At 33.9% G+C, this 21804-nt stretch overlaps 3 protein-coding genes and 1 pseudogene across 6 annotated transcripts; all 4 read left to right on the top strand.

Moving 5' to 3' along the window:
* Nucleotides 1–4834: 4834 nt before the first annotated feature.
* On the top strand, nucleotides 4835–7313 carry LOC120261137 (UV-B-induced protein At3g17800, chloroplastic-like). 2 transcript variants are annotated; one of them, XM_039268873.1, is made up of 4 exons: nucleotides 4835–4965; nucleotides 5028–5171; nucleotides 5288–5568; nucleotides 6357–7313. In XM_039268873.1, the coding sequence occupies exons 2-4, from the start codon at nucleotides 5061–5063 to the stop codon at nucleotides 7171–7173; spliced, it is 1209 nt and encodes a 402-aa protein (XP_039124807.1). In that variant the 5' UTR covers nucleotides 4835–4965; nucleotides 5028–5060; the 3' UTR covers nucleotides 7174–7313. The 2 variants fall into 2 exon arrangements, with proteins under 2 accessions (XP_039124807.1, XP_039124806.1); XM_039268872.1 differs by having other exon boundaries at nucleotides 4835–5171.
* Nucleotides 7314–7672: 359 nt separating this feature from the next.
* On the top strand, nucleotides 7673–10242 carry LOC120261138 (probable xyloglucan endotransglucosylase/hydrolase protein 27). 2 transcript variants are annotated; one of them, XM_039268875.1, is made up of 4 exons: nucleotides 7673–8777; nucleotides 8886–8986; nucleotides 9242–9378; nucleotides 9662–10242. In XM_039268875.1, exons 1-4 carry the CDS (start codon nucleotides 8576–8578, stop codon nucleotides 10119–10121), a joined length of 900 nt encoding a protein of 299 aa, XP_039124809.1. In that variant the 5' UTR covers nucleotides 7673–8575; the 3' UTR covers nucleotides 10122–10242. The 2 variants fall into 2 exon arrangements, with proteins under 2 accessions (XP_039124809.1, XP_039124808.1); XM_039268874.1 differs by having other exon boundaries at nucleotides 7676–8777; nucleotides 9242–9450; nucleotides 9662–10241.
* A 1587-nt stretch (nucleotides 10243–11829) lies between these two features.
* Nucleotides 11830–19266, top strand: LOC120260866 (RNA demethylase ALKBH10B). 2 transcript variants are annotated; one of them, XM_039268441.1, is made up of 9 exons: nucleotides 11830–12116; nucleotides 12478–13110; nucleotides 14158–14283; nucleotides 14795–14916; nucleotides 15054–15171; nucleotides 16836–16955; nucleotides 17042–17154; nucleotides 17239–17393; nucleotides 18158–19266. In XM_039268441.1, exons 2-9 carry the CDS (start codon nucleotides 12540–12542, stop codon nucleotides 18924–18926), a joined length of 2094 nt encoding a protein of 697 aa, XP_039124375.1. In that variant the 5' UTR covers nucleotides 11830–12116; nucleotides 12478–12539; the 3' UTR covers nucleotides 18927–19266. The 2 variants fall into 2 exon arrangements, with proteins under 2 accessions (XP_039124375.1, XP_039124374.1); XM_039268440.1 differs by having other exon boundaries at nucleotides 12425–13110.
* A 1104-nt stretch (nucleotides 19267–20370) lies between these two features.
* Nucleotides 20371–21792, top strand: LOC120261228 (annotated as a pseudogene).
* The last annotated feature ends 12 nt before the right edge of the window (nucleotides 21793–21804 follow it).

Genomic DNA, 21804 nt, shown 5'->3' with positions numbered 1-21804 from the left:
GGTGGCTCAGGCTGAAAATGGGACCAATTCATGAGTGGCATTTGGAGAGAAGATACTGGAATCTTGGGACCAACACTTGTATTTCTTAATGATGTAAAAAATAAAAAATAATATTTACTAAATATCATAACCAATGTTACTTATATTTTCTTAATCATGGTTAATTAGTTTTTATCCAAATTTATATGGACTTGTGTGACAAGAGTGTGAAATAATTTTCAAATTACTAATAATCATTTAGGAAGATGATGATAATGATGTAATGGATAAGAAGTAAATGTAAAAGTTATTTATAAAGTTATTATTATTATTATTATTATTATTATTATTCTGGTTATTGTTTTGGGGGATGAAGGATGAGGACAAGCAAAACAAGTTGGCAGGATGGATGGATGCATGAGCACATGGCTGCTTTACATGCTGGTCTGATGTGAATCAGATTATGAAGCGAAGTTCTCAAGTCCTCTCAATCTCTCATCTTATGCTTTCTTTTCAAGTGATGTCTTCTTCTTCTTCAATCTCATTCTATGTTATTATTGCTTCTTGGCTTATTCACCTTTCATTTTTATTTCTAAATGACAACAATAGTTATTATATTATTTTAATTATAATATGCATCTTGATATTATATATTAATCAGAAAGTTTTGTTTTGAGAACCCGAGCATAAGTCAACGGTACTAATCTTGTATTGAAGTTGAGAAATTTTGAGTTTGACTCTTCAACTCGTAATGTGCTTGATCTTCTGTAAGCGGTTTTGTGAAAAACATTTTTTCTCTATTTCAGAATTATATGATAGTGGATTTATTTTTCAAAGGTTTGAAATGCACCATAATTGGTGTAACAGTGAAAAAAACTTTTTTTTTAATCTCCTTATGTTTAGGTGTCATGATTATTATAATTGTATATTGTGCTTATGATATTGTTATTAATCGTGATAATTAGCCAGAGTAGAAGGTTGTGAATACAAAAATGCATCATATTAGGCCCACTTGACCTTGGGCTGTAATTTTGCTTTTATTTTATAATTTTAGAAATTCCTTTTTTTTAATAAAGGAAATTTGGCTGATTGTACTTATATACGTCAATAAAATCAAAATCATGTATACCCTCTATCCCACATATTATTAAATTTTCTTGATGGTCATTGAATTAATATTTATATATATAATTTTAAATGCATTTTATTCATCACATTTAAATCCTAAATGCGATTAAATTAATATTTTGTATATATATAATTAAGAATTTGAACTAGTTTTTTATTACATTTAAATGGAAATTAACTTTGTCAAAGTATTGTAAGAATTTAAATAAAACTTTAATTCTCTTATTAACAAAAATACATGTTTATGTAATTTGTAAATATCTTTAGTAGAAGAGTATATATATATATATGTTAAAAAAAAAATCAATTTTAAGCGATATATATTTTGTTCCACTATAACCACCATTTTTTTTAAAAAAAAATTCAAATTAACCTTGCCTACTATATATTCACTAAATTAACCATGAAACCATCAGATTAATTTCGTCTCATCACTCATGTGCTTATAAAATAAAAAAATATTAGGTCTTTTTTCAAAAACACCCTTTATTTTTTAAAAATACAAATCAAAAATATTTTTATTTTTTAAAACCTTTTTTTAAGTTATTATTATTAAATATTTATTATTATTTGTATAAAATAAAGAAATAAAAAATAATTTTTTAACGGTATTTATTTGAAAAGATATATTATTTTAAAATATATATTATTATGTTTTAAAAACACCCTATTTAAGTTGTTATTTATTAAAAACTTTTTAACGGGATTTATTTTTAAAAATTATTATTATTATTATTATTATTATTGGTTTATACATTTTTAAAATTTTCAAAATTATTATTATTAATAACTTATTTGTACACCTATATTATTATTATTATTATTTTGAACGAATAACTTTTTTTTTAGTTTAGAAAACAATAATTGCATTCAAGTACAAATAGAAAATACATTCATCAATGTTTTTATATTACATATTTCTATTCCGTGTTGGTAGTTCTATAATGTCCAAGTTGTTTACATAAATAGTATAAATTATATCTAATGAGATTAGGGTTAATAATATATTTTTAAAATAAATATCGTTAAAAAAGTGTTTAATAAATAACAACTTAAATAGGGTATTTTTAAAATATAATAATATATTTTTAAAAATAATATATCTTTTAAAATAAAACCCCTTAAAAAAATTATTTTATTATTTTGGTTTTTTATAAAAATAATAATAAATATTTAATAATAATAACTCAAGAAAATGGTTAAAAAATAAAAATATTTTTTATTTGTATTTTTTTAAAATAAAGAGTGTTTTTGAAAAAAAACCTAATAATTTATATTTTATAAACACATGGATGGTGAGATCATGAGACGGGATTGATGTGATGGTTTTATGGTTAATTTGATGAATATATTTTGGGTATGGTTATTTTGATAATTAACAAAGAATGATGGTTATACCAGAAAAAAACATTGATTTTATTAAGAGATAAATGAAATTTTATGATGGACCACCCTTGACCCTTAAAATAAAAATTATGCAATCAAGTGCTCAAAATTTCAAATGTTTTACAGATGGGAAAAGGTTGCTTTTATTATAACAAAATAATATTTTACCTTTTTATATGATCAACCAGATCAACTTTTATTCGGACAACAATGAAAAATGTCCTTTACTCTGGCTCTCTCTTTGCACACATATTTAAAATTTAATATTACGTATTTAATTATGAAAATACTGTTGAATGGCCTCATTTTAAGATTTCCGATGTTGAATAGCTATTATTTTCTACCGCTAATTTTAAAAATAATAATGTCATGAATAACCTTATACTTTTTAAAAATAAATCAGTTATTTTTAAAAATAACACTTTTATTAAAAAAAAAAATGTTATCTAATTAGTTGACACATTAGTTTCGTACTAATTATTGTTTAAAAAAATAATGGTTTATTTTGTCTTTATTCTTATTGTCTTTTTTTTTTTACAAGTTGGCCGATCACTTTTATTAGTATCATGTGTTCGAAAAATGAGAATAAATATATATCTTCATTATGCTCTGGGAAAATCTCTTAGTATCATGTGTAGTACAAGAGACCTTGTTAAGCATGTGTTGTGTGAAAAGTAAACCTACTATTTCTCAAATGAGAATAAATATCTTAATCGTTGTACTAACCCAATATTGACTATTTATTCTGAGTGTTAAACACTAATTAAATTAAGTTAAATTAAAGTGTTAAACTGGGTTTTTGTAAAACTTAATTTTAAAATATTTCCCCCATCAGTATAAGAAAATTGAGTGCAAAAACTTTTAATTACATTTATATAATAAGTATTAATTCTGATTAAATAGTTTTAATTTCATTTATATCCGCAATCAGCCCTCTTCAATGGATTTGGCCTCAAAAGGTTTGGAATTCTTTCTCTTATTTATTTATTTATTTATTTTTAATTATTAGAGTCTAATCTTTATCCGAAAGTTGAATGAAACTGTTTAATATTATATCAAAATTAATCAAATTTTTTTATTTTCTTTCCCAGGTTATTTCTGTGTTATTTGTGGCAAAGAATTGCATATCAAATTTAAAATTATATATATATATATATGTGTGTGTGTGTGAAGAAAAAATTAATGGAAAAATGAATTTGTTTTTTTTAATTTCCTTCTTAATTTGTGGCTTGGAGTTTGTGAATCAAAATGAGGAATAAAATGTGAAGTTCTCAAAGTTCCAACTCAGCTTCAAGACTACTCCTCTCACACACTCACACTTCTTGTGAACAAATATCACCCAACATGAAATTACATAAATAACCTAAACTAAGAGATATATTTTCAATTCACTTTATTTTAATAATGATAATAATAATATGGGTAAAAAAAAAGAAGAAAATTATGTTATCTTGAATCATGCAGCAAGAACAAACAAATGATGCAATATATCCATTTAAAACTTTAAACATCTATATTAAAGAAAAATTCTGATAGAAAAATATTTTTAAAAAAATTATTTTAGATAATTATAAAATTGATTGTATGATTATTATTAATGCAGGTAATCCATAGAAGTGAAAAAAATAGAATGGTAGGTTTTTGTTTGAGAGGAAAATGAAGTATTATTGGTTTTAGGAGTGGTGAAATTTTTTCTTTAATGAAAAAAAAATTATATATAAAAGGTACACTAGAACCATTGGATAGTTCAATGGTATGACATCAAAGTGTAAGGGGGAGGTCATGGTTTCAAATCTCTCCCCCCAACAGTACTGTTCCCCGTATTGTTCATACATTGTTCACCCGGAATTCATATATTATTTATATACTGTACATCCAGGTTCCAGTACTGTTTAGTACTATTTATATTCATAAAAAAAAGGCGTTTGTCATCTATTATTCAAAAAAAAAAAGAAAAGGTACACTAGTTATAATAGATCGACAGCTTCTTAAGATGTATTATAAGTGATTTTAAAAATTTTCAGGAGGAAAAAAATATAGCATCTTTTACATAGGACCCATTCGAACTCGATAAATAGCGTATGGAGTTAAAACAATACATAAATATTATTACTACAACACTTAAGTTCAGGAAGTCAACTGTGCATATTGCCAATGCACTGGTTTGTAAAAACTATTGATCTAAGGTGTTTGCAAGAGTTAAAAAAATATATATAATAATTTAGGATAAATGGCAATTTAGTAAATAAGTGCGAAGGTGGAGGTTAAGCTTTCAGTCTAGATCCCTGCCAACGGTCCACTATAAATTCCTCACCATTCCCCCGCCTCCTGAATCGAAGGACATTGCAAGCGATAAACCTCCCAGCCCTAACCCTAATCCCCATATCTGGCCTCCATTTCTCTCCAAAATTCTCGTTTAGTGACTCCTTTGTTGTTCAATCGTTAGAGAGTATGATGGAAATCGGAGCCAAGGTTGGCTTTTTTGTTTCTCTGAAAATCTCATTCTGATTTATAGGATTCTGATTCGATTCCAGGGCTGAGGGGACTCTTGAGAGCGAATTCGATCCATGGAGGCCTTGTTGGCGCTTAATCCTTCTCCATGTTACTGCCAATTTGGTGATTTCGCCTCCAAATCTTCACTTGGACTAAAATCCCAAATTTCAACCACTTGGTCCAAGGTTAGATTCCTCAAATTCTTTCTTTTTATTATATTTCATTTTTTTTTTTTATTCAAAACACGAGAAGAGCTCTTAAAAAAGAGATTTTGAACCACTTCTTTTCATTGAGAGTTTAGGGTTGTGGTTTGGTTTCGGTGGACCAGAAGCTGAGGAGGAATCCGGTTTTGGTAAACTCGAGAAGGAGTTTGCGCGTCAGGGCATCATCTTCTTCCTCTCCGATAGCTCCGCTGCAGTTGGAGTCGCCAATTGGGCAGTTCTTGTCCCAGATTTTGATAAGCCATCCCCATCTGCTCTCGGCTGCCGTGGATCAGCAGCTTGAGCAGCTGCGGACAGCCCGTGAAGCTGAGAAGAACAGGGATGAATCCTCTAGCTCTGGCACTGACCTAGTTTTATACAGGTAATGTTTCAAAATACTACCTTTTGAATATGTGAATGATTTATTTTGATACAATAGTAGAATAAAGACAGTTTCCTGCATTGTTTGAGTATATTAGACTTTGGGTGTGGAGTGATGGAAATTCATATAATTTCAATCTCTTGTTTTGTGTTGCTAAATCCAATGCTGTTGATATTATAATTTATAACATTATATGATTCTTGCTTGAAAAATTAAACGTGGAGAGATTTTGAGTTACTTTTAGCATTTATATACAGAGAGAACCACTGGTGCGGGTTGGAAACCCACGCTCCAGTACTGTAGAGTGTTTTTTTTACTGTTGCATCTCTGTGTTTATCTCATTTCTGTGCCTATCTTGCCCTTTCACACTCTTTTGTAAAAAAGAAAAAAAAAATATGGAGATAGATAATTTCTCTATAATTGTTTTTTGTTTTGCAGGTGAATTGATGAACTATGAACCCTTCTACTTTGTATGTTTTAGGTTGGGAATTTCCAAATACAAATAGAAAAACATCAATTTTATTAGTGATTGGTTGGAATTTTTTATTTGTTTTAGTGTCCATTTGGATTTTCTGTTTTTCTTTTGAGGTACAGTTAGAAATTTTGTCTACAGCGGTGGTATTCAGTTGCTTGTGACCCATAATGTGACTATTGATAAATTTTGGAACTATGCACTTATTACGTTTTATGTTGTATACTTGTGGAATTAGGACTTTCCCAAACTCTTTAAATTCTTGAGTGTGCTATAGGAACAAGGCAAGTCTGACATGGTGTTTTGTTAATTTTAGGAGGATTGCTGAGGTGAAGGCTAAAGAAAGGAGAAGGACTTTGGAGGAGATACTCTATGCTTTGGTTGTTCAGAAGTTTGTGGAAGCTAATGTTTTCTTGATTCCACCATTAGTCCAATCATCTGACTCTTTTGGAAAAGTTGATGATTGGCCCTCTGAGGAGAAGAAATTTGAGTGTCTCCATTCCTTTGAGGTTTTAGAGATGATCAAAAACTATATGACCCAGATTCTGGGTCCGGGGTGGGACGACTCTAATATGATTGTGGCCATAAACAAACTCCAAATTGGGCGAGTCTATGCAGCATCGATCATGTTTGGTTATTTTCTCAAGAGAGTTGATCAGAGGTTCCAGCTTGAGAAGTCTATGAAGGCACTCCCTTGGGGATCGGACGAGGAGTCTGCTTTCAAACAATCCATGCCCAGTAAATCAAGTCCATCTGCTCAATCTGGGATTTTTCACCCAGAGTTATCTTCATGGTCATCTACTAGCTTCAGTCCCAACAGTCAAAGCTTTGGCAACAAACCCTCTCGGTTGTGGACCTATGTCATGACATTTGATATGGAAACTACACGTAGGTATGCCACAATAAGGTCAAAGGAGACGTTCAACATCATAGAGAAGCAAACTGAAGCCTTGTTTGGCAAGTCGGAGATTCTTATGACACCTCCAGGAAGTGTTAATTCCTCCCAGGATGAACTTGTTAAGATGAGCTTTGGAGGTTTGAAAAGGCTTATTTTAGAGGCCATAACCTTTGGTTCATTCTTATGGGATGTGGAAAGCTACGTAGACTCAAGGTACCATTTTGTGAATAAATAAAATAATTGGTCTTGTTGTCAAATCCAACAGTTACAATTGTCCATATGATCAGTGTGGTCGCCTCAACAAGTTTGTTAACTGCTGTAAATGTTATAGGTGATGGTAAATTTCAAATGCTCTGATGTTTTTCTGTGTTTCTATTGAGCATTTTAAGCCATTTGAAGCAGTTTTTTTTTTAAGAAATTTGGACAAGCTATGGATTTGAACCCACAATCTTTGATTCGAAAATGTAATGAAATAACAAGTCTTTTGTTGTATGGGTGTTTAGCATCTTGTAATTAGTCCATTCAGTTAAAAAACTTCGGAGCTGAGAATTTTCTTTGCCTTCTGTTAATTTCAGTTGCTTGACATTAATATATTTATGGCTTCTTTTCAACTGCATTGCTGACAGCCTTGCCCACTTTAGCCGCTCAAACCCGCAAATCTCCCTTTTTGTGTTTTCTTTTTTCTTAGCTACGTGTAGCTCCTTTTGCAAATTTTTATGGCTTCTTGAATTTTGTCTTGTTTCTTGATTCTCTGACATTAATATTTTAGTTTTTTGTTCCATCTGAAGAACCTGATTTGTAGCAGTATCACAGAATGAAATTTGATGTTGTTGATTAAAACATCATATGGGAAATAATGGAAGTGATGATCTATTGCACTGATTTGTATGATTGAATTCGCATCGCATTTGTTTATTAACTTTGATTAATTCACTCCTCTGATTGTCAAATTTATATACGGATGTCTGGATTCATTTCAAATTTTGTTGTTAGCATATTTGGGTTTCTGCCCTAAACTTTACCATGTATACTGTAGTAAATAATAATTCATGAGAAACTCATATTCTTTAAACTAAACAACAAATTATTGTACTTGAATGTGATTTCTGAAAATGTATATATGTTTCTTTTCCTCTGAAATTCATCAAATTCATTACAAAGTGCACGGCATTGTACTTAAATCCTGATGCATGCCCAAATGGTGACAAACACTACTGCTGATGAATTCTTCACATGATCAACTTGCAAAACACCTTTCCGCACTCCCACTACTTAATGTTTTGTGATTCTTTTATTCTTTTATCAGTGTCCTTTGACCACTACGTTGAAAGCCCTAAAAAGGATTAGAACTGTGCCATCTCTTTTCTATTGTCCTCATTATCACCACTTCCTTATCTTTTTCTTGGAAGTCAAGTTGCAAACCTTTGCGTGATTGACAATGCTACCATACCCTCCACACAAGCTTTGCCACTTGTAGCTCTCCTTCTCACATGGGAAAGAACAACACTTGTGTGGAAGTGAGAAGACAGTGGTGAACTTTTTGTTATTATATATTTTTTATTATTGTGATTATTTTACCAATATATATATACATCAGATAAGTACTATGTATGCTTGTGTGTCTGTGAGACAGAGAAATGAGTTCCATGGCATCTCTGCTACTGCTGACCATCTTGTTTGCTCTGTTTCTCACCTCCAATGGAACCAAAGCCAGCATTTTAATCCAAGACTTCCCAACGCTGTCCTTTGAAGAAGGATACACACAGCTCTTTGGAGACACCAACTTGATGCTCCTCAGTAATGGCAACACTGTTCACATCTCTCTTGATGAGAGGACTGGTTACCTCTGTTTTCTCTGCTTCTCTTTAATTTTTTATTTCTAAATGTTTTTTATTTTGTTTAGATTTTTTGTCTGATTGGTTTTCTGTTTCTTCTGTGATGCTCAAGGTGCTGGTTTTGCTTCCCAGGATCTCTTTCTTCATGGCTTCTTCAGTGCTTCCATTAAGCTCCCTTCTCACTACACTGCTGGTGTTGTTGTAGCCTTCTATGTGAGTTTCCAATTCTTCATCCATGCTAGCAATTTGGATGATGATCTTCACTTGTATTTTATTGAATTTGATCTCTTCTCTAATTATTAATTCCAGCATTTGTTTACTATTATTAGGAATGCTTTCACAACCATATTACAACAGTCATTTGATTTCTCAATGTTGTCCCATGCAACTCACTTGTTTGTAAGACATATACTTGAATTATATTTATAGTTAATCTCCATGATGATGTTCAACCGAATATTGGCGCAGATGTCAAACGGAGATGTGTTTGAGAAGACGCATGATGAGCTCGATTTCGAGTTCTTAGGTAATGTGAGAGGGAGAGAATGGAGGGTGCAAACCAATGTTTATGGCAATGGCAGCACTGCAATAGGAAGAGAGGAGAGGTACAACCTCTGGTTTAATCCAACCCATAATTTCCATAACTATTCCATCCTATGGACTTCTGATAGAATCATGTAAGTAATCACTCTGTCAAACTCTACACATTCTCTTCAATGATCTGAAATATATATATAATTAGTAATTATATGCTAATCTGTCTCCTTCTCTTCATGAATATAATCATCAGAAAAACTTATGTACCAATGCATATTTTTATCTTATGGAGTTGAATTCCTGAAACTTAACAATCCAATTCATCAGTTTTAATGTTACTTTTTTTTGCAGATTTTACATTGACAAGGTTCCAATCAGAGAGGTGGTGAAAAACCAATACATTGGTGGTGCCTTTCCATCCAAACCAATGTCTTTATATGTCACCATTTGGGATGGTTCAACTTGGGCCACCGGCGGTGGTCGATACAAGGTCAATTACAAATACGCCCCTTACGTCGCGGAATTTGCCAATCTCATACTACAAGGTTGTGTTGTAGACCCTACTGATCACTCATCTGCTTGTGATGATTTCTACAGTGATGGTTTTGGTACAATGACAGTATCATTTGATGAAAAATTAAAGATGGAGAGTTTCCGAAGGAAATACATGACTTATTCATATTGTTACGATGTTGTGAGGTACTCTAAGCCTCTGCCGGAATGCATTACTGATCACCATGGAATTGAGCATGTCCGAGCTGGCCGTCGAGGCCGGCAAAAGTACGGCAACAAGAAGCAGTCTGCAATTTGATACATTGATTCTTGTTTATGCATAGAACAATCTATAGATCTTGATACATTGCATAATGCATGCTGTTCTTAACAATGTACATTGTTTGCAAGCTTTGGATTTTCATTGTTTATTTATATATTATATAAATAACTTTGTTATATTGTTGCTATCAGAGGAAAAATGGGAATATAAAGTTGAAAAATCAAAGCTCTAGATACAACCAAGAACATTGACAATTGAAGATCTACAAGGACAAAACTCTAAAATAAAAATAAATATCAACCGACCAAAAATTAAAAAAAAGGACTTATAAGTCAAAGCGTGCTTTACACTTCCAACCGGTCAATTGAATTCGCGTCCAATCGGTTTCATTTCTAATGTATTCAATCGTCACTCGGATCCTAACGAACTTTCAACTATGCTTTCCATTTGACTGGCTCCGTGTGTCTGAGTTACCTCGAGATATGATCTCTTTTCTCATCTCGATGCAATTGTGCGGTTATTCTGCTCCCAACTACATACCTCGAGATGTGTCTTATCTCTTATCTCTATTAAATGGAGTCATTAAAAGAGCTATCCTTTCCATGCCGCCCTCTTACTTTTCGGAAATATTAATATATAATAAAAATCTCCTCTTTTTCATTTTACTTTAGGTTATAATTATTAATTTTCTTTTATCATAGATTGATTTAAAATATAATTTATAACTTATATCATATATATAATTAATTTAAATAAAATAACTACTAGATTTTTTACGGGAAGGTATCCCATTATGATAGAGATTTTTTTTACAGCCTTTACATATATTTTCTTTTTTTTTTTCACAGTTGGACATCCCGTTTAATAAAAATTTTATTAAAAAAAATTATTATTAATATTTTAGAAACTTATTATTTTGACTAAACGTTACATAAGATAATAAAAATCTACATATATAGGGAATGAATACGGCTCATTGGATTAAAAAAAATCTTTTAAAAACCCATTTTAACAGATTTAAAATTTAAAATCTACACTTGATATTAAGATTTTTTTTTATTAATTTTTTTATTATTTAGATAATACCTAATTATTATTATCCGAATAAATATTAAATATTATGGCTAAATTCTATCATGGTCGTAATTTTTATATGTAAATAAATGAAATTTCTACAAGTGAGTCATTCATGCTCAGTGAAAAATAATTTTTAATAATATTATTCAATATGTAAATTATTTATAAATAAATAATCATATTATTAAAATATAATCCAATTCAATATTACACATATATTCCCACAAACTAGATCTAAAATAACAAAAATAAAATAAATAAATAAATTCTAATATACATAACATGTGGAAATAAATAATTATCATATATTAAGAAAAAACTTAAAAATAAACAAATAATCCATATTTCTCCAATTTAGTTCAGTACTAAATTAGATCAGAGCACTACTCAATCCCAAGATTCAGTTCACCCATGCGCTACCTAACAAATCTTTCCCCCTACGACCCCCAATCCACCGTAAATCTACATCTGTCCCTATCTCAAAGCAAAACCATTATCTCGAGATCATCAACTCCGATGAGATCAGCACCAAGATCAGATCTGACGGCCAGAATCGTTGTAATTCCCGAGATCAAATGTACACGCTAACGTACACACGAGCTAAATCCATGTGAAATTCCATAAATACCCCTAAATATCAACGAATCTTCCTCCCAGGTCCCCCCACCCTCCAAAAGCCCGGTTCTCTCTCTCTCTCTCTCACCAGCAGTCATCGCCGCGGCAGCGGATGCGTGCTCTCCAAGCCACTCTCTAATCCCTCCCCAAACCCTAGATCCCAACTTCCGTCTCTCGCCCCCTCGATCTGGTCTCTGATCGCTTGAGATCTTTAAATCGAGCTCCAGATCGATCGATCTCGTGTTTTGGCTCATTGATTCAGCCTCTCTGCTGATGTATATCGCTTGCTGAGGCTTGAATCCGTGCTGCTCTCAGATCGTTGCTATTCGACCTCTGTTGGTTGGTTTCCGTGTTCTTGTTCTTTTTTATCGTCGTGATCTGTGTTTGATCGGTTCTGATAGTCTGAATTATACCTGCATTGCGTGAGATTATGCTTCTTGGATTTTGATCTGGAGTCTGATCGTTTATTTATATTTATCTGTTAAAATCCTGGTGTTCTTTGGTTTGTTCTGATTGTTTTTTCTTGGATTTCTTGGTTGAAATCATTTGCTACAGCAAGTTTAGACCAATTGTAATTTGCAGTTTCTTAGATTACTCGTTGCTTTATTAAAAATTGATTTTTTTAACTTAACTTTTTTACAACGAAGCTTATCCGTTGATTTCCTGGGATCATCTTTGAGAGTTTCGATCGGTTTTTCAGTATTTTTATCAACTGGAATTGTTGGATCTTGAGATGGAGTGTAGTAAGTGAGAGCAGTGGTAATGGCTGCGCCTTCGGGAAACACGACGGCTGTGCCTTCTGAGAAAATGCAGTTCCCGGGGGGTGGGGATTTGCACTCGGGACAGCAATGGGGATTTGCTGCTGAACGAGAGGCGTTTATGTCGTGGCTCCGTTGTGAGTTTGCTGCCGCAAATGCTATCATTGATGTTTTGGTTCACCATATTAGGGCCACAGGCGAGCCCGGGGAGTATGACCATGTTTTTGGTGCCATCCATCATCGGAGGTACAATTGGACACCAGTGCTTCACATGCAGCATTATTACTCAATAGCAGATGTTGTAAATGCTTTGCAACATGCTTCCTGGAGGAAGCACCAGCAGAGGCATTTTGAGCCACCTAAAGTAGTTGAGAAGGATTTTAGAAGGCCAAGCTTCGGACATCGGCAACTTCATCGGTTTGACAATGTCAGAGAGAATTATAACTCTTCAGCGTCATCACCTGGTGATAGGGATAAAGGAGAAGAAAAGGTGGAGAAGAGTGAGGAGGGGAAGCAGAAGGGAGAAACTCACCTATTGGAAGTGAAGGGTTCTGTGGTTGCAGAGGAAAATGAAGGTATACAAATAATTGTTTGGGTTTTATTAACTAAACGTTTATGAAACTGCTTGCCTTTCTATTTCCATCATAGTGTTCTAAACCAAGTAACTTCTGCTCATGGAATGGATTATGATCGCTTTTATTACACGTTGTCTTGAGATTTTCATTGAAAATAAAAATTTTACGTGTAAAGGTGTGCTGTCAATCGCTGCCACCTTATTCTGGTGTGTGGATGCAAACTGCAATGTTGTGTAGGTGAATGATGAGCATGGTAACGTGGTTTTGTTGTTTTATGTTCTTTATCTATCCTTTGTTAGAAGCATGCATATGCATAAGGCAGTAAATATATTAATTGCTGCTACCATATACAAACTTTAGGGTATTATGGCTAGAGAGATTTATTCAGCAAACTTTTATTTGTTTTTTAAGTGTTGTATTTATTCCATGAGTTAGGTGATTCATATTAATAGGAATAACCGCTTGACTGATGTTGGCCATTTATTGTGGGAACGTAACCATAAGAGAATGGCTAATAAAATTGGTAAGTAAATATGAGAACATGGAAGCCTATTGTTGATAGTGAATATGGACCAAGTTTATATTGAATCTAGTATGTATTTAATGACGTATCACTGAATGCTGTTATTGATGTTAGAGAACTCTTTTTATGCTTTTGTTTGGTTATCTTTAGTATCTGGTTAAGATGTTCTTTGAATGTGAATTCAAGATGATAAATTAAAAACTCCTTTTTTTTTTGTTTTCTTGACTACAATAGCCCATAAAGGAAAGCAGACACATCAAAAGGTCGAGTAAGAGAATAGCTGATAAAATCTTTAGTTTCTGTTCAAATCTTTTATGGTTCATCATCCTATTCAATGCACCAGTCATGATGCGTTAGGGTTCTGTGAACATCTGAATGGTTTGGTGGCTTTACATAACCTGTTTGTATCTGGTGTCTCATTTGTCAGTCAGTGTATGATGGATAAGATTGTGCTTAATAGATATCTCTTCTTAATAAGTTACTCAAAGGAACATAGATAGGTTGATGCATTTGTCAACATGCAGGAATTGATGATAGTCATACTTCTGAGGCAAATCACAGCACAAAGGATGGACAACTCCCGCTTGGAACTGAGTGTGGTAAGTTGGAGCCTGCCATCAAGGATGATCATAATAAACCGCACCTAACTGGTGAGCTTTTGGCTGATCACTGCAGAGAATATTTTTACTTTGGTTAAAGAGAAAAATTGCATTCACTGTTATGAATTTGTGCTTAGAATGATTTTTTGAGGTAGTTGCGAGGTTACATCTTCAAATTAATCTGAAAGATGCTGAATCTTTTACCATGCGCAATGTTGAAACGCTGTTTTTCTTTCCTTTTTTTTTTTCGGTCAGTATGATTTATTTTCTTGGCTTTGACATTGTTTTGTCAAAGATTTAGATCTGTATGAGTTTCAAAGTTGATGTAAAATGGTGCAGAATCTTATCCCCTTTTGGTCTAGGAGTTATCTAATATACTGTTGTGTTGATTGTTACCCTTTGATCAATGTGCCCTTTTCTATTGTTGCTTACCTGTCTTTTGTTCCGAATGTAAGTACAGTTTCCTTACAAATACCTCTTTGTATTGGAATTCAGTTCACTGCAGAAAAATTCACTTCCTAGACTAGAGGTCTGAAATTGAAAGTATTTTTGTTGTACTCAGGGGTGAGCAATGAGGCTAATCTGCAAGATGTTGATGATAAAATTCCAGCTCAAGATGAGAAGCAGACTCAAAGTTCAGTTCCCAAAACATTTGTGGCAAATGAAACAAATGATGGGAGGATGGTATGCTCTCTCTTGGTTTTAATGGACATATATCTTTTCAACGTACATGTTCCTTCAATGTTGAAATTGAAGTTGCCTTATAATCCTGATCTGATATAGCAGTCTAACACTGGGAGAGTTTGTTCATTATTTTGTAGGTAAATGTGGTTGAAGGTCTAAAGTTGTATGACCAACTGTTTGATAGTTCGGAGGTTTCCAAACTTGTTTCTTTGGCTAATGACCTGCGAGCTGCAGGTCGCAGAGGAGAGTATCCGAGTAAGCTAAAATATGGGTGTTTCTACATTGACTTGTATTAGCTTCATTCCCCTGGCTGTATGTATGCCATCACAGTGGTATACCATTAAAGATTTCCATCATGCATATAGATGGTCAGCACAATCAGATATCGTTTTCTAGGATTTCCATCATGAGAATATAGATGGCATCTAAAATGTGATATCATCAATTGAACATTAAGTTGGCCATGTGTTGAGATAATTGCCATAGTTTAGAAGTTATTGATATGAACGTAAATCTCTATTGTCATAGATGGCTCACTCTCAAGAGCTTGTATATATGCTAGCACAATGATGTTTTTGTACGGCTACCATTTTGAAATGTGTTTTAATAAAATTTATAGGGGTAATTTGGTTCATGGTAATAATATATTATTACATAATGAGATTATCACCTTAATAAGGTTGGGAATATTGTGTGTCTGGAAATATTACAACAATTTGATATAGCCATACTTGGTTGGGAACTCATATTACTAGTAATATTTCATTATTGTATTTGGTTAATCATAATAATCAATGTGGTATGGTGTCAAAATTACCAAAATACCCCTGAACTTAAAATTTTCAGCAAATTTAAAATAGAAATAGAACATAGTAATTAAAATTACAAAGCAAATTTAATATATATCAACTATAACATAGTCAATACACATAATTATTAAAATATGAGTACAATAAGTAATAAAATGTAAATTTAAAATGATAATTATTCGCTAAATTTTGCAAAAAAAAATTCCATTCCTTGCTAAGTATGTCCAATAAAATATTTAATATAAAAATGAATATGCATAAAACAAAAGTATAGGCTCATGGGTAACTTCTATTGGCTGAGAGCAAAATCCTTTAAAAATTATAAGTACAACGTCATAAGGATGAAGGCAAAATTGTCTATTTTATGATAATTAATAATTTCTCACCATATTTTCATTTAAAATTACATTTTATGGCAAATGCAAGGGTAAAATTATTTAAAAATTTTAGTTTAGATTACCACCATGAAATCTAAGATAGACACCTATTTTGATAGTAATGTGATTATTAAATTTTTTGGTAATATTTTATTGTTAATAATTTCATATTACCATCAATATTACCAATGTTACAGTTCTAATTGTGGTAATCTAAAAGAATTATCTTGTAATATGCAGTAATGTGAGAATATTATCTCGAACTGACATAGTGTCATTAAGCTATATATGATAGATTTTGCTCTTCATACCCTTTGAATCAAAACAGTGACTAAGTGGCTTGCTTCTCTGTATTGCTTTGTAGATTAACTTTGAAGATGATTTTGTTGTTCATGGCATCATTTATTGGGGGAGAGTATCGCGCAGAGTTATATCAGTATAGTTAACTTATTTCTACTTTGTATTGAAGGAATTTATATTTACCAAATAGCTGGATAGCATAATATTGCAGACCGCCATTCAAGTAGTTGTTTAGGCTTGTCATGACTGTCAGAAGTATGATTTGGCATGCTAGTGCTGTGTTCTCTTTCATGTCTTATCATGCCTTGTATATAAAAGTTTGCTTGTTTAGTAGAAAATTCTTAATTCTTTACCTTGTTATGAAGTTATACATAATTTCCACTTCTCATATTTATTGGGATATTCCTATTGACTGTGGATTGCTAAAAATCAGGGCCAACATTTGCCCTATATAAGAGGCCGATGAAGGGGCACGGAAGGGAAATTATTCAATTGGGTGTGCCAGTTGCCGAAGGCCCTCTAGAAGATGAAAATACATCTGGAACCTCAAGAGGTAAGCTTCTATAGCCTGGCTGATGGCTCTTTTTGATGTCTCTGTGCTTTGTTTAAGTTTTTTGGATCCTAAATCTTAATTTTCAGATGGGAAGGTTGAGGACATTCCTGAGTTACTCCAAGATGTTTTGGATCGAGCAGTTCAGCTGCAAATTTTGGCTGTTAAACCTGATTTTTGTGTTATTGACTTTTTCCATGAGGTGGGTGACTTCCATAATGACTGTGGTCACATCCGCATTGTAACTAAACTAATATAGACCTGTATTTTTGGTTTTCTTGTGTAGGGAGATCACTCACATCCTCACCTGTGGCCATCTTGGTTCGGTAGGCCTGTTAGTAGTTTATTCTTAACATCCTGTGACATGGTCTTAGGTCGAGCTATTGTGGCTGATCCTCGGGGAGAATATAGAGGTTCTCTCAAGTTATCACTCTCACCAGGGTATGTTTTTTTCTTAACTCACTTGTTATGTTTGTTTTTTCGCTATTCTTGTTTCTATCTGGAGAAATTTCGCTATGATTTTGATAATATAAGATTATTCCGGGTCCCTTGACTGTATGATCTTGTAGCTAGTTGATGCGCTTGTATGCGGATAGTAGAGTCTTATTTTGAAATGGATGCCCACACCCTCAACTAGGTAATTCGAGTTAGGAACAATTCGAGGTTTATTTTGAAAGTTAACATTAGCCATGTTAACTTTCTTTTGGACTTGGCTGCAACCTGTCTTTATTTGTTCTTGTACTCTTGTTTATGAGGGTCACGTTATAACCTTGTTTTAAATTTTTGTTTTCATCTAGATTGAAACAGACCCGATTTTTATATTCTGTGTCAAAATTGAAATAAAGTATTCAAAATTCAGAAATTTTCATTAAAATGATAAGGTGCAAGAGAAACTGCTGGTAGGTTATTGGTCCCTTGCCTTATTCTTCTCTTATTTTGCATCTTATGATTGGTTTAAGAAAGTTATCTCGGGCTATTGCTATGATATTAAGTAAATCAACCATGATATCATTGCACTGTTATTTGTTTTCCTTCTCTTGGTTAATCTACCTGACTGTATTACAGAGATGGTATGATTATTATAGGTGAAGTGCCAAAGAATTCATTTATCAGAACCTCATTGTCATCAGTTGATGATTTTTTTACGATCTTTCTGCACCCCATCAATTGTTTACTGTCTACCTTGTTGTCTTCCATGATGGCAGGGATCTGCTTGTGATGCAAGGTAAAAGTGCCGATCTGGCAAGGCATGCCATCCCGTCGATTCGCAAACACCGAATCCTACTGACATTCGGAAAGTCTCAACCAAGGAAGAATCTTCCATCTGATCTTCCCCGCTTCCCTCCATCTGCTACACCTCCACCTTCTCACTGGGGACCACCTCCAATTAGATCTCCTGGGCTCCCTCGTCATTCACTGGGTCCCAAACACTTTGGAGTTGCTCCATCTACTGGTGTTCTGTCTGCTCCATCAATCAGGCCTCAACACTTGCCTCCTCCAAATGGGATTCAACCAATGTTTGTACCCCCTGCGCCAGTCGCCCCTACAAGTGTGACTTATCCTACACCCATCCCAGTGCCAGTAGCATCAGCAGGGTGGACAGGGGCAGCTACACAACGACACCCTTCTCCTCGACTACCAGTTCCTGGCACTGGAGTCTTCCTCCCTCCATCTGGGTCTGGCCATTCCCCCCCATCACCTATTGCTGAACCGCCTCTACCACCAGCATCACATGAAACTAGCTGCGCTCCAGAGACGACTGAACATGAGAATGGTGTGGATAAGCATCACATAAACAACAATGCATCTCCGAGGAATAAAACTGATGATCCAGAGACTAGATTGGATTGCAATGGGAGCTTGGACAATGGTCTCAGTACTGGTGTAAGGCTACCAAATGGTAAGGAAGACCAGCAGGGTGGAATTTCTAAGAAGAAAGTGACTAGCAAAGCTGCAACCACTGCTTCTAAATAGATGGATACATAGAGAAAACCAAAGAGGATATGCTGATGAGTTTGTGTTCCTTCATTGGAGTGCAAGCCCGGAAGAACAGCCTACAAAACCCAAAACAAGTCTGGCACAACAACTGTAAAGAGCTGGAAGCAGGGGAGAGGAGTTGCTCAAACACTCCTTTTGTCTGTTTTTTTTTTTTTATTCTTGTTGTTGAAATTGAGACTTAGGAAGGACCCCATCTTTTCTATTTTTGTAGTCTGGAATTTTTATAGTTTCATTTTTGCTGTGCTTGTTGCTGAACTGGCTCCATTTTAATCTTCCAGGATATGAGAGCATATATAGAATGGCAAGTTATTGAAAACACAAATTTGCTCAATAATCTACAGGAACTGCGAGTCATTGATACAGGTTGCGATATTCAGGTAATGCTTAACACTGAATATCATGCGAGTAATATAATGGAACGAAGTTGGTTTCAGGAACTGCAAGTATGAAGAGCCATCTGAAGTTATGTTTAGATATGTTGTGGTTAGGAGGATATGCATGTAATATATAGCTTTTATTGAGTTGATTTTTATAAATGTGGTTACGTGTCAGATGACCGTAATTCTTACTCTATGCATAGACTTGAAGTAGCAATCTATTTTCTCAGCAGAACATGAGGTAAAATACTGGATTTATCTTTAGTTTAATAGGACAAATGGTCATAGATCAGGGAAAAAATATCACAGAAATAAAATAAATAAATAAAATAAAAAACCGGGCTTGGGGTTTGATAAATCCGGGCGGCGAGTGAGCCGGGGTTCCACTCGTTTCGGGTCGTTTTTATTTGCAAAATACCGCCAAACAAACAGGAATCCAGACCAGAACCAACAGAGAACCCCGGAATAACAGAGCGCCATTCCCAAGCTACAACTCCACCACGGCTGCTGAAATCTAAGGTTCCATACTCTTGCTTTTGAGGAACACTTGTATTGTATGATTTCTTTAATCACTAGGTTTGCTGTAAATTATGATGAGATTTTTCTTTTTTAAATATGCATTCTTTAGTTCATTGATTGAGTGTGTGGTTGATGGATTTGCATAGAAATTTATAATATAAATGTCATTTTTGTTTAATATGTTTGATGATTGAAACACCAGGGTATGTCATTGTGGTGCCTTCTTTTCTTGTAATGCATATGTCCTTGGATTGGAGATCTTCATAAGATAAATAAGATTATTTGTTCAAATTCACCATTTGTTAATTTGAGGAAGCTGATGTGCTAGTAGCAGTTTAGGAATCTAATAAACCGCATTTCTGTTACAATCTTATATGTTGCTCCTGAATAAATCTTGTAGATTTATCACTCTTCAAATAAATTTAGCTTTACCTGTGTTTTCTTGTGTGTCATGTGATATCTCCTCTACTCTCTGCTTCTGAAAGTAGCATTTTTTTTATTATTATTTTTCATAAAGATAGAAGATGGCTGACTCTGAAGATATTCAGCCTCTTGTGTGTGACAATGAAACCGGAATGGTTAAGGTATGTCTATTTGAAGAATAGACATACCATCTTAAAAATTTCACTAAAGCATGAATTTATTACAACAATGTGATTTGTTATCATGTTCTGTTTGTTCTAGTCTGGATTTGCTGGAGATGATGCTCCAAGGGCTGTTTTCCCCAGTATAGTTGGCCGTCCTAGACACACTGGTGTTATGGTTGGCATGAGTCAAAAGGATGCGTATGTTGGAGATGAAGCTCAATCCAAGCGTGGCATCCTAACTTTGAAATATCCTATTGAACATGGTATTGTGAATAACTGGGATGACATCCCATGGAGAAGATATGTTTATCTTCTGAAAAGTTCTTATACATTTGTTGGAGTGTAGATTTAGTGATTAATGGTTCTCAATTTAACTAAAAGATAATGCTTTAAGCTGTTATTGATTGAAGTATATCCCAGCCAATTATATGATTTTTGTGAACCATTTGTTCACTCTCTTGCTAGGCTTGTATATGTTCTGTGAGAGCAACCCTGAACTGTTTTGTTAGGATTGTATATGTCATGGTTTTGTATATAAACAGTGTCTGATTATGTACATAATTTAGCTGACTATACGATCATGTATATCTTTTGTATGTAACTTCAAGTGTTGGTGAATGAGGAGTGCCGTGTTGGTTCACAATGAATAATGACTTTTTGAAAAGACAATGAATAATGACATGAATTTTATAGCATTGATGCGACTGATTCATTATGCATCTCTTTGCCTTCAGGTGGGCACTTGTTCAGGTGTTGTGCTAGATATTCCGGGGACGGTGTCGTCCATACAGTCCCTATTTACGAAGGATATGCACTTCCACATGCAGTCCTTCGTTTGGACCTTGCCGGGCTTGACTTGACTGATGCTCTCATGAAAATTCTCACTGAACGTGGTTACTCTTTCACCACCACAGCGGAGCGTGAAATCGTGAGGGATATTAAAGAAAAACTTGCATACATTGCTCTTGATTATGAGTAGGAGCTGGAGATGGCGAAGGCCAGCTCATCAGTTGAGAAGAGCTATGAACTTCAGGTGATCACCATTGGTGCTGAGAGGTTCCGTTGACCTGAAGTTCTTTTCCAACCAATGATGATCGGGATGGAAGCCGCAAGCATTCATGAGACTACTTACAACTCTATCATGAAATGCGACGTTGATATCAGGAAGGATCTATACGGCAACATTGTCCCGAGTGGTGGTTCCACCATGTGTTGTATATGGCTCATATACAAGGGTGAATGAGCAGATGCTGGAGCGGACCATGTGCGAGAGGTACCGTAGTGACCATTGTCTGAATCTCTTTACATGTCTTTCCTCTCCCTATTCATGTCATTTTTCACAAGAGTTTAAAACCAAACCATTCATTCTCA

Source organism: Dioscorea cayenensis, chromosome 5, assembly GCF_009730915.1.
Source record: "Dioscorea cayenensis subsp. rotundata cultivar TDr96_F1 chromosome 5, TDr96_F1_v2_PseudoChromosome.rev07_lg8_w22 25.fasta, whole genome shotgun sequence".
NCBI lineage: Eukaryota > Viridiplantae > Streptophyta > Magnoliopsida > Dioscoreales > Dioscoreaceae > Dioscorea > Dioscorea cayenensis.
The sequence above is the reverse complement of the archived record's forward strand: the minus strand, read 5'-3'. Positions and strand labels throughout refer to the sequence as shown.

What these genes read in the sequence shown, in the direction of transcription:
- LOC120261137 (XM_039268873.1), top strand. Translation starts at nt 5,061, where the DNA reads ATGGAGGCCTTGTTGGCGCTTAATCCTTCTCCATGTTACTGCCAATTT. An exon ending in TTTCAACCACTTGGTCCAAG is followed by an intron (nt 5,172 to 5,287) that starts GTTAGATTCCTC and finishes TTGAGAGTTTAG; the next exon opens with GGTTGTGGTTTGGTTTCGGT. An exon ending in ACTGACCTAGTTTTATACAG is followed by an intron (nt 5,569 to 6,356) that starts GTAATGTTTCAA and finishes TGTTAATTTTAG; the next exon opens with GAGGATTGCTGAGGTGAAGG.
- LOC120261138 (XM_039268874.1), top strand. Translation starts at nt 8,576, where the DNA reads ATGAGTTCCATGGCATCTCTGCTACTGCTGACCATCTTGTTTGCTCTG. An exon ending in CTCTCTTGATGAGAGGACTG is followed by an intron (nt 8,778 to 8,885) that starts GTTACCTCTGTT and finishes GTGATGCTCAAG; the next exon opens with GTGCTGGTTTTGCTTCCCAG. An exon ending in TGGACTTCTGATAGAATCAT is followed by an intron (nt 9,451 to 9,661) that starts GTAAGTAATCAC and finishes TTTTTTTTGCAG; the next exon opens with ATTTTACATTGACAAGGTTC.
- LOC120260866 (XM_039268441.1), top strand. Translation starts at nt 12,540, where the DNA reads ATGGCTGCGCCTTCGGGAAACACGACGGCTGTGCCTTCTGAGAAAATG. An exon ending in TAATAAACCGCACCTAACTG is followed by an intron (nt 14,284 to 14,794) that starts GTGAGCTTTTGG and finishes TGTTGTACTCAG; the next exon opens with GGGTGAGCAATGAGGCTAAT. An exon ending in TTATTGACTTTTTCCATGAG is followed by an intron (nt 17,155 to 17,238) that starts GTGGGTGACTTC and finishes TTTCTTGTGTAG; the next exon opens with GGAGATCACTCACATCCTCA.